This window comes from Tripterygium wilfordii, chromosome 19 (assembly GCF_013401445.1).
Source record: "Tripterygium wilfordii isolate XIE 37 chromosome 19, ASM1340144v1, whole genome shotgun sequence".
Classification (NCBI taxonomy): Eukaryota; Viridiplantae; Streptophyta; class Magnoliopsida; order Celastrales; family Celastraceae; genus Tripterygium; species Tripterygium wilfordii.
Genome location: NC_052250.1, coordinates 12,208,291 through 12,220,150, shown reverse-complemented (window position 1 = coordinate 12,220,150; position 11,860 = coordinate 12,208,291). Strand labels below are relative to the sequence as shown.

The following is an 11,860-nucleotide window of genomic DNA, read 5'->3' as shown; positions in this document are numbered from 1 at the left end:
TGTTGAAATAAAAGAGTAGAAGGATGTGAAAAGGGTCGAATAGATCGTAAGGTCATCAAACAAATAGGCTTTCGAGATGGAGATTGCAAGACTTTGCTCATGAAATGAACTTCTTTATCATCGTAAAGGCATTAGAGCAGTTACTATATTACAATTCAACATGCTTCCAAGAAAAATGGTATCTAATAAAACCATCACATTTATCAGCGAATGTATTATGAAGAAAAAACTATTGAAACCATTTTAAAGACTGGAAAGAAATTAAATTTTAGAAGGGCAACATTTGTAATTTGTCAATTAGTCATGGTTATTTATAAAATTTGGGTGTGGAAGAAATAAGAAATGGAAAGCGTTGAGCAACAATCGATAAACCAATTTGAGCTGAGAATAGTGAGGGGAAGTAAAATTATAGGTGAACAGGGTGAAGCAATTCTTACCAATTAAAAGTATGTTAAGAAAGGCAACGGATTCTTCAAAGCTCACGAAATCCTCAATGAAAAGCAGATTTTGCAGATTAGGGAGAGAACGGACATAAAATTTCTGACACTTCTTTTGGAATGGGTGATTTATTGCAACCTCCGTAGATGGAGTTCTTTTGTACAGCTTCGTAAGAGGGAATGAAATCTTAAGAATGTTGGAGTAGATGGATCGTGAACCTCGAATGAAAATAAATGGAGGAAGGTTTTGTTTATCAGTTTTTACTTTTTACTATTGCTGGTACTTGTAAGCCCAATTATGATAGGCCCTTTTTAGACATGGGCCTTTATAATATTTTAGGAATGAGATTTATTAGAAACTGACGAAAAGCATAATGGCTCTATTTAATTATAAGTATTAGTTGACATTTAATAGTTGCGGATAAGATTCGAAATTTATTTTTTGAAAGGTCATAGGCCACACATACGTTAAGCCATGTTCGAGGGGTATTAAGGTCACCACAGCCGATGGAAACTACTTATATCTCAACCCTCCCTGATGAGAATAAAACCTTTGACCTCAAGATCTTGTGCGGGTTACCTGACCAACAGGCTACTATAATTCACCTTTTATTTGTTGAAAGAGAAAAAAAATTATATGCTCTGTAATTTTTCAATGTGACTTACTATCTTATTTTACTTTTATGTGTCTACTCAATGTGACTTACTTCATTATCCTGTATCTAATTACTATCTTATTTTCCTTGCCGTTGAAAAGAACAGAATTCTTAAACTTGGTAATATGTATTTTTTTGTGTGGTAGAGAGAAATATTTTTTATTCCAAATCTATGCAGAAAAATGCAGAATGCCTAGCTACTGTTAGAGAGAGGATTCGATAGACAGCTGTGCCTATATGAATATTGATGAGTTTTTTTTGTTGATAACATACAGGGCAAAGATGTAAATAAAAGAAGAGAACCAAAACATCTGCAATTTTAAGATTGTAAAATCTGGGTGAAGAAGAACATAAAAAGGGCAAGCAATGAGGAATAATTGATATACCTATTTGAGCTCATAACAACCAATGGAAGTAAAATTGAGCTTAAGAGGATGAAGAAATTCATACCTATTAGAAGGATGTTAACAAAACCCAAGGGATTTTGGAGGGCGCATGAAATCCACTACCATACGCGGATTCTAGAGAATATTGAAGAACGGTAATTGAATTTTATGTCACAGCGTCTGCAATGGTTAGGTCGTAATAAGCTCCGTCGATGAACTCCGTAGCTATAGCTTCATATGAAGTATTGAGATCTGCGTGATCTTTGAGTTGACGATTGTCAAACATTAATTAAGATAAATGGAAGCAGTTGTCGTTTTAATGAAAGGCCAATTTATTAGTTTGCAATTTGCTGGCATTTATAAGCCCAATTAAATTGGCCCATTTTAGATAGGGGCTTTAATCAATTACAATATATAAAGATCATTTAAGAATGAACATTATTAGAAAATGACACAAAGTATTATACTGAAATTTAGAATATGTATTATATATAATTAGCCATATTTAGCGATAATTATTCACGACAAAATAGACTTCATATACTGTAATTCATGAATAATGATTATTTAGTGATAATTATTACAGTCATTAATAATCACAGTTATTTTGTAAATGATAATTATTAGAGTCTGTTCCATGTTATTTTTTAAGTTTGTCTTTAATAATGTTGTTCTCAATGTCTGATTGTGCAGTGAAGAACTACGAACAAAAAGTCTTTCAAATCTACGATGGATAAACTTATTGTAATTGTTATTGATGTTTTTGAAAAAGTTTATTGTATTGACTTGGTTACGTTTGTAAAAAAATTAATAGGCAGGAAGGCAAGTTCCATCATCGTGGTGTTCATACTTAAATAATGTCAATTAGCTTGTGTTGGGTTGTTGATCGTGACGTTGAAAAACTAAACTATTAAAAATCCAAGTAGGAAAAAGAAAAACTGTAGTTGAGGAACCTGGAATGCTTAGTAGAAACACATACGAAATGTTTAGTAGAAACACATAGAAAGATTAGGGCCCAAGCAGCCATCATAATATGCTAATATTGAACGACATTGATGGTCTATTACAACATCCATAACATAAGTTAGTACCCAAGCTAAGGTAATAAGAATATTTCCAGGATTACATTTAACTTGGAAGGATGCCATCGTTTCTTTGATAAGATAGTTGCTTTTCATGCGTGGAGTACCTCCTCTACAGAGAAAAAAAGTTTTTAATAAATGAATATGAACATCAAGCAAGATGAAAATAAAGTTACTGTAAAATATATAACAGGATGAAAACTTTTTTTCTGACTAATTTTTATTTTTTTAGCAGAACTTACTTTGAATAAGAAATGTTGGTCTCACACCATTGTCAAGCAGTTTCATGACAAAAGAATTGCCTTTTTTCAAGTCATTATCAGCCATGAATCTTGTCCATCCAATTCCGATATAGACAACTGGTCGTGATCTCTTCTTTTTAAGATGTGCGGTCCAATGTTGTCCCTTTTCATTCATCAGAATTACTTCAGTGTTGTCGACTTTGTCTGCTAGGTTAGTTGATCTTGCAAAAGCTATTGGGATGAGCTGCAGAGAAAGATATTAGGTTTAAAAAAGTAATAATATAATGAAGATGCATAATATGAGATTAAATGTATTTGCTTTTTGTATTATTTATTGGTAATGACCAATCTGTTGTCTCTCAGAGTTGAAGGTGTCATAATGGCTTTGAACTTTGGCTTATTCGCTTCTTTTGGGACGTCTTCATCTGCATTGTAAATTTTGTAAGTGTTGTTTGAAATGAAAAGGACTTAAATGTGTCATGCAAATACAAAGTGTTATCCAGAGTTAAAGGAGCAAATATTGTAATGTGATGGACATTGCTTACCTGGTTGTCGAAATTCCTTTGCAAGACCATCTGAATCGAAAACCATTAATTTGAATATCATATTGTCTGTGTATTCGAACATCAGAATGTCATGTAGATGAAGATCATGGTCCACTGCAAATTGTGCCCAATTGTTTTCAATCTTTCTCCCGTCAATCCTGACATAATAGTTCTTTGATGTTGGACTTCTTATCAGTGCAGTTAGATCATTTGTTGGTTCCAAGTGGCGCATGAACTTCAAAGGAATAAGCTATGAGGAAAATATTATATTTTTAAACTATTAGTTTCTATTCGAATAGCATATGTAAAATCAATGAGTTAGATGATCGTACAAATTCTTTCCCAAAATCGTCGTTAATGGGCTTTATGAAATGCGGACGGTCTTGGTTGATCATCCTGACCTTCATTTTTTTCTTAGTCTGGGATCGGCAAGTGCAGAAATAAAGGACAACATGGACTAACTAAACCAAAAAAAAATCATCGAAAATGTAAACCCCGGATAAAGTGAATAGATAACGGATAGGCAACAACATGATACAAAATAAAATTGATAGCAAAAAGTTTGGCACAATACATCATTGTAAGAGAGAAACGAAACGATTCAAAATTCAACTACTAACAACACGAATAACTATGCTGCGTTTTCTATTTGCATTACGAATATTTAAGGAAGGTTTTTAATTTTTCCTCTACCTTCAAAGATTTTATTTTTAGCACTTACGCATACATGTTTATATTGAGTTTTAAGTTTTTATCGATTTTCCATACATTTATCACTTTCTTCCATTTGAACAAAAAAAAAGGAAATATACAAAAACGGATCTGTGAAATGGATGCGTCGAAATCAAGTATATTATTGACACTAACTTTATCTAAAAATATAAATTTATATTATCTGGTAAAGAAAGTATAGATGAATAAATCTGACCTGGTATGCCGATGAAGTATCTTAAATTATGCAGTTTTGTCCTTTTTTGGTAGATCTGAAGAAGATAAGAAGTAGATGAAGGAGTTTTGTGGCCAGGGTTTAAATGTTGGATCATGTTATTTACTGTGTCGTTGAGTCTATTTAACCGTGGTTAATTGTTTGGCTTTGAAATCTGTGATTCAGTTGTTGACGTTATTGGATTGGATTGATTTTCACCCAATCGTAATACAGACTGATTGGTCAGCCAGTCAGATGGGTTAGTTTCTTGTTTTGTGTGGCTGGTTACATTACAAAGCTATTTATTACCATCGTTGCCTAGAGAATAGTTCGCTCATAATTATTGTACAGCACCATTTAGGAATGTATTTGCTCAGTTACATATTTTGGAAAATCATACTATTTCAATTTACAAAGCGATTTATTGTGGCATATAAAATATTTTCCATGCTTTTTGTTTTGATATGTCTCATATTACAAAGATATAAAAATATAGTATAGTGGTTTTTTCCCAAAAATCATGTAAAAGTAGTCATAGAAAAGGGAGCAAGAAATAAAACTTATTTGCACTGGAGAAATGGAAAAGTAGTGGGAAACGTAATCAATGCTAATTGTAATTGGTGTTCCGGTAAAGGGTTTAGGGTGTTGCCATATGTGTGTGTAAGAACAATTGAGGTGCATATATGCAAAGAAGCAGATGCAAACATACACACATATGCCTCGAGCTATCAAATATATTAAACTTTGACAATTCCTTAAAATTCAAATTATTTTAAGAAACCAAGTTATTGGAAGGATGGATTATAATTTACAATTCGTTTAAAATTCAGACTATATGAATTATGAGAATGCTTTATAGAAGTTATAATAATTATTATAATAATTGTCAAGTATATACATGGAGAAGTTCATTAAACAACTTAGAAGTTAATATAACCAAAAACAACTGTCTTTCACAAAAGCTCTGTGCAGAATTCCAGGCAGGACATAGCAATATAAGTTTTTTCTTCAGGAGACCAAATATTTGCCTACTTGGCCATTTTTGGAAGTCTATATACAACAAAAACAAAAGTGGAATCATGGCTTACTAAACATGTTCAATTTTTAAGATTTCCTTTTTGCAGCGATGGTCTTCAAAGATCTGCACGACGTTTATTTTTTGCAAGGAAGTTTTTCTTCTCCTCTTTCACGACATCCCTGTGTTGTGAACAATATTAAAAAATGTTATCACAAATTAAAGTTAGGGAGATCCCTTTTCACAGCATTTAATGTAGAAACAATCAAGGCAAATACATAGATGAATAGGAAAACATGTAATTGTTCGATAGTGTATAACTTCATTGTATTTTTCTGAGGAAAAAATGCGACTGACCTTTTTCGCTTGTTCTTTGCAACATTGTGCAGAAAGTTATTCCCCATAGCATTATCCCCATCAGTTTCCAAAATTTGGCACTGTGAAGGTTCCAGAAGTGCCTTCCTTTTCATCGCATCATTTGTCATTAGCTTTTCATCTTCATAAACTTGAGAGACATTAAATGTTAAGATATCAGAGTTGTTGTCCCTCTCATTAATGGAAACAGTGAAGTTGTATGTTTTGCCATACAAATTTTGCATGATTTCCGGAACTTCTGTTCTAACAGAAGTTGGAAGTTCAGACAAAGTGCCCGCTGGTATGTTGATTAGTCTCTCAAAATGTTTCCCGAAGAGGAGAAATTTAGCACCATGTATTCCATCAGTGACATTGACATTTACTTTGTACCTAGTTTCAAAGATCAAATAACGACGTTTTTAAGGTTGAATAAACATTAAATTTGATAATTTATGGTCACAACAATAAATTTTTACCATGGGATTGGCATTTTCTCTGTTGGTCCACACTTGTTGCAGGACATTTTTCCTTGATAGTTGCTGATACCGACCTTACATTTTGGACATGCATTATACCACCAGCCCTTTGATGCGTCTATCTCTGCTATCGATGCGACAGTAATGAATTTTTTGCCCTGTCATCAATTTGAGATATTATATATACTTAGTATGACATTATTAATAACAAAAGTAGTAGTCGATTTAACCATATTTGTTTTTTTATCGAGAGAGAGCAGTTCTGAAATTGTCTTGTGATCATTATGTGTGCTGGGTGTTTCAGAGGCATGTGAATCATCTAGAATTGTTACCTCATTTGGATAAGAAAGACTTCATGGAGAACTTATTGTTAGTTGTTGAAGCAAGTGTGCAAGTCAAATTCTCTGTGTTTTTAAATGGATTTTGAATAAATAATGCATTGAACTTACTTGCTGCGGAATTTGTGAACTTCTACTATATCCAGATTAAGGTAAATTTTGGTGGCTGATGTACTTGACAGTGTTGTGCATTAAGAAACATAGTCATTAGAGTACACATATTTACTCAGTTTATTCAATAGACTAAACACTTAAATATGAAAACTTTTTAAAATTACCTCGAAATGATTTCACAGTCATTCCTGTAAGGACAATTATTATAGGATCTTTTTTAGGGATCTTTGATATATTGTCTTCAATAAATTCATCAGCTACTCTACCCCATAAGGTCACTGGAATAGTCTTGCTGTTGGATTTAGTACTTTATTATCAGTGCATGTAGTGTGTGTCAAATTGTTAGATAAATTAAAACATTTGCAGATATCAAAAATCTTACTTAAGAGTTTGGATAAGTAGGTTTTTTTTACCAACCATCCTTCCATTAGCAAAAGTTGTTGTAAGCCTTGAAACAGAAGTTAAGTGACCCATCACATCTGTAGGTATGCAAAGTTAGTTCAGTCTATTTAGGACAACATTATTTATAATATATATGATAATATTTTACAGACTCATATCTACTTACCAGTAAGCTCAACATCATTGTATAATCTTGATTCTAATACCTGGTCGTCCACAAAATTAAAACAATTCATTGGAATGTCATCTTTGGTATCAGACATTTCTGATATGATGGTCCATGTTCCAATTCGGATAATGTGCTCGTGCTTTGAAACTTTAAAAGTCTTTCTTGCAGCTCCAACAAAGAAATTTGATATTTTATAGATATGTCCCTCCAGCAAGAATTCCTTTATCCTGTCTGCATCTTCTTTTCTAATGGAGCCTTGTATTGTTGTTCCCTAAAGGTATCATAAACATAATGATGGGAATGATATATTCATAAATGTACATTCCTATTTGCATTTTTGCAAAAAAAAATTAACATTTGTTAATTTTGACAGAAACTAACCTGTTCATCAACAAAGATGAGGTCAACACTCATCAGCTGGTCTTGTTGTGATGGGTTTGTAGAATCCCACATCCTTGCAACACGGACAATAATCGTGCTCCCGCGCTGACCGATTTCCAAGTTTCTTAATGGTGTATAATCCATTGTTGAGGCCTGGTATTCTGCAATAAAATGGGAATAAATGTAGATGACAATGAAGAATAAACATGTTTTTCAAATAGAGTATATTTTAGATTGCTGGACAAACATTAAATGAATATATAGCAGAAATTATGCAAATATGAATATTTAAAAAGATGAAGAGAGAGTACAGAACTGATTATAAACATGTGAGAGTACCAATGCAATTTAGATTTCAAATGGGGTAATACATACAAAAATGAAGGGGAAAATGAAGAACGAAAGTTTGTGGATAGTCAAAGATGGGATACTGAGTTTAAATCATCACAATTTTATACTGATAATCACTGGGTTATAGTTATATAGCAGAAATTATGCAAATATGAATATTTAAAAAGATGAAGAGAGAGTACAGAACTGATTAGAAACATGTGAGAGTACCAATGCAACTTAGATTTCAAATGGGGTAATACATACAAAAATGAAGGGGAAAATGAAGAACGAAAGTTTGTGGTCTAAAACTATAAGCCACTGATTATCATATTTCGCTTGTGATGATTTAAACTCAGATGCATGAACCAATGAAGAAATCAATAGGGAATTTTTGCAATAACAATGAAGAAAAGGCGTGAAGAACTTACCTGACAACAAATTTTTAGACGATCGTATCTCAAGCTGCAAGAGCAATGGAAACAGGGAACAAAAGACTACAAACAGAAACCTGAGGAGGAAAACTATATAATAAAAATTGGCGAACAAAGTCGGCTAACCTGAGACGATCTATTCTCTAGCTTGAAAAGGAAGAACAACTGCGAACCTAGCATACGCGAGAACCTAAGATTATCAATGGCAGAAAGGAGGTAACAAATGAAGTTGACGAAGAAAAGAGATAACAAACGAAAGTTGCCCAGGGCGACGAAGTGATGCAAACATACAGTAAAAAATAGCTCGCACGGAGAAAAGGCAGAAAACGAAGATTGATGAATCGCAGCCAAGATCGATGAACAAACTGTAATGGAAGGATGGAACTAATGACTGCTTGATGTAGACCTAGCTGACTGTGAAGCAATTAATTGAAGCCATCAGTATAAAATTGATATATTGAGGCACTCGATGCATCAGATGCATGAACCACAGGTTAATGCTTCAAAGGAAATTGTGACAGACGATGTCGTTTTGGCTCCAATGCAATGGCAAACGACGTCGTATTGCGAGCGTAGGTGGAAACGTAGTAACACCTGCAAAGCAATGTGAAAAGTAGTAGCAGTTGCAAAGACAGTCATTGTAACTTGTGCCATGACGCGCGAGTGCAATACAGTCGAACCAACAAACAAAAGAGGCATGGAAAAACGACGCCGTTTTGCCTGTCAACTTGCACCACAAAACAAAGAGCAATCGAGAGAGTATATAAAAGATGCTCAACTCGCCGCGAGAACACGGGAAATCTATGAACTTTATATATTGTAATTGATTGATTGATTGATTGATTGTATGGCTAAAGTTACAACTTATGTCAGACTGACAAAAGGATAGAGTACACAGAAATGAATTATCAAATACAAGACTGTATTAAACTAGGGTTTATCGACCATCATCAGGTGAATTTAAAAAATTTGATTAGAAAGTGACCCTTTTTAGATGTTTGGTGAGGAATCAGGTGAAACCCAGTTGGTTTTGCAAGGAATCTAACAACCTTGGTGTGAATACAAATCTAATTAAGTCAGCTTGTTGTGCTTGTGACCCTTAAGTCTGGGGGTTTATTAAGAGTGATTATTTCAATGACAGCTATAAATATAAAATATGTGTATATTAAGGCAATTAACTAATCATCCAGAGACCATGTCAAAGCTGGGTGTCTGGGAAAATTACAGTAGGTCCCGTTGTAATGCACTTTTTAGGCATTAAAATTTTTTATTTTTATTTTTAAAAATCATAAATATGTAGTGTTCATGGCAACGAATACAACCATATATTTTTTGTTAGAAACAAAAATCAAATTCAACATGAAAAAGACACGACAATTCTAGACCATCTAATATAAACTCAAAATATTCGATGTTTTGATTACAACGAATTTGATTTTTGTTTCAAACAAAAAAATACCATTGGGTTTGTTATGAAAAATACTATATAATTTTGAAAAATAAAAAATAAAATTTTTTATTACCCATAAAGGGCATTACAGCGGGACCTGCTGTAATTTTATTATAGCAGGTCCCGAGCACTGGTCAAAGCTAGAAGTGATCATCGTCATGAATTGCTCAAGTGTTTAGTGCATCAGAAATGTCAGTGCAGATGCTGTCCATTCATATACTTTGTAATACTTTCTTTGCTTTAAGCCAATCCATATTGGTCTGCACGACATTGTCTTCTCAGATTCACCACCAACCCAGCCCAGCCCATAATAGTTTGAGTTTAAGAAAACTGTAACAATTTGGAAGTTTTAGCGTATTATAGTATGTCCTTCACATCTTCTCATGAGCGATGTGAGACAAGATACTTAACCCCATCACCATTTGATAGCTTACCAAACTTGACATTGCAGAGGCTTGTGGCTCCGCCCACTAGAACATAATGCAAAGATATTACTTTTTAGTACCATCATATGTACATACAATGAAAAACTCAAAAGAAAGTAATATTATATATGAGAAATCTAATTGTAGATGCAACTTAATTAATTAGGGTTCCAGAAAACCAACTTAATTAATCCTAATTTTTCACTAGCATTGAAAATCAATCTACCCACTTTACCAAACTCACCCTTTTTGAAATTAGGATTAGCGTTTTTGAAATTGCTTACGATCCTCCATTACCGTATGGAGATTTCTCCAATTGTGGAGCTATGAACTGGGTGGGAGGAGAAGAAGTATTGTCTCTGAAACGGCACCGTATGCTCCTCCCGCCTTTTCCAAATGCTTTTAGGAAATATGTAAGGTAAATTAAAAACGTCGCCGTAGGAACATCCCGCCTTTTTCCAGATGCGATTCTAAGGGAAATATATGTTGTTAGGTCAAATTTCAAACGCCCCAAAAATCCTCTGAACTTCCCACAATACGAATATACGATGGTATTGGATACGCAATTTCAGAAGCTCATCGATTCGAATTCTACAATCTCAACAAAACTAGTCTGGCGACATTGTCTGCATAACTCGGTGAGTGCGCTCTCTTCATCCTAACAAGTAACAAGATAGATGATCGGCATACGTGAATCATGTTAAGCATTGAATTCTGAGGAAAGTTCATATCCACAAAACTAATCAGAACTGTTTTCAATGCAATATTGTAATTTGTCGTCGTCCTCATCTATCTCAGAAGTTTGGAATCTGCTAATATTGTAATTTGTAGCAACTGAATTTATGAGGAGTTGTTTGCATACAGTAGTTCTTGAAATTGAAGAAGTTAGGGCATGGAGGATGAAGGCGGTTGGAAATTGAGATCTTAAGCTCGATAAAATCATGTTCGATCATGCCGTTTTTGCCAATCTTAGGCAGTGCTGTCGTTGAATGTGCAAATGGTTTCGTAATCCCAAAACTCTGAAACCAGACAACAAATGATTTGTTTGTATTGACTGTTAATTTTATCAAGAAATTGATTCATCATTCCCCATTTCTTTTTTGTCCAACAGTTTAACATTCCTGAATTATTTCAACATCTCAGTAACTTGATTTAGGTATATAGTTAACTACGGATCTTTTCAGCTTTTAATTGATGTTTGTTGTTCAGGGATGGATGAACATCTGTTCTTTTGCCGGTGACAAAAACGTTTAATCCTCGGCAGGTACTTATACTTCAGGTCAAAGGGCAAAAGAAGCAGTAAGATGGTTTCTGTGATGCATCTCATTCTTTAACCTTCAATCTTTTGGAAAAAGGTAAAGTTAATATATATATATATATATATATATATATATATATATGTGTATATTGTGCTTACTAATGAGATAGTGTGGTTTCAATTTCCATATGGTGTGACTGCAATAGTGTGTGTTCCACTATGAAGCATGAATTGCACTTTTCTGCATTTAAAGTTACCAGGATCTTTTCTTGATTGCTTTTATCATGAGTTATTTAAACAGTCCCATAGATTTAATTGTTCTGATCTCCTCTGCTACCGAAAAAGAGATCGAAAACGGGCGGATTGTCTTTAATTCACATAGTACCTAATGCCATTATTGCAAAATAAACCTAATGAATGATTGAATTCTCAATTGACATG

At 33.6% G+C, this 11,860-nt stretch overlaps 2 protein-coding genes across 11 annotated transcripts; both read right to left on the bottom strand.

Moving 5' to 3' along the window:
• Positions 1–2,498: 2,498 nt before the first annotated feature.
• LOC119984980 (putative B3 domain-containing protein Os06g0632500) lies at positions 2,499–4,343 on the bottom strand. 2 transcript variants are annotated; one of them, XM_038829122.1, is made up of 5 exons: positions 4,277–4,343; positions 3,681–3,744; positions 3,349–3,598; positions 2,804–3,228; positions 2,499–2,673 (listed from the first exon to the last, which is right to left on the bottom strand). In XM_038829122.1, exons 2-4 carry the CDS (start codon positions 3,741–3,743, stop codon positions 3,131–3,133), a joined length of 411 nt encoding a protein of 136 aa, XP_038685050.1. In that variant the 5' UTR covers position 3,744; positions 4,277–4,343; the 3' UTR covers positions 2,499–2,673; positions 2,804–3,130. The 2 variants fall into 2 exon arrangements, with proteins under 2 accessions (XP_038685050.1, XP_038685049.1); XM_038829121.1 differs by lacking the exon at positions 4,277–4,343 and having other exon boundaries at positions 3,681–4,239.
• Positions 4,344–5,180: 837 nt separating this feature from the next.
• On the bottom strand, positions 5,181–8,718 carry LOC119985382. Of its 9 annotated transcripts, none has more exons than XM_038829670.1 (9): positions 8,578–8,718; positions 8,413–8,459; positions 8,284–8,317; positions 7,523–7,683; positions 7,139–7,412; positions 6,988–7,049; positions 6,119–6,276; positions 5,646–6,032; positions 5,329–5,470 (listed from the first exon to the last, which is right to left on the bottom strand). In XM_038829670.1, the coding sequence occupies exons 4-9, from the start codon at positions 7,664–7,666 to the stop codon at positions 5,407–5,409; spliced, it is 1,089 nt and encodes a 362-aa protein (XP_038685598.1). In that variant the 5' UTR covers positions 7,667–7,683; positions 8,284–8,317; positions 8,413–8,459; positions 8,578–8,718; the 3' UTR covers positions 5,329–5,406. The 9 variants fall into 9 exon arrangements, with proteins under 9 accessions (XP_038685595.1, XP_038685598.1, XP_038685594.1 ...); XM_038829666.1 differs by having other exon boundaries at positions 8,413–8,476; positions 8,578–8,714; XM_038829674.1 differs by having other exon boundaries at positions 8,413–8,451; positions 8,578–8,707.
• Positions 8,719–11,860: the final 3,142 nt, after the last annotated feature.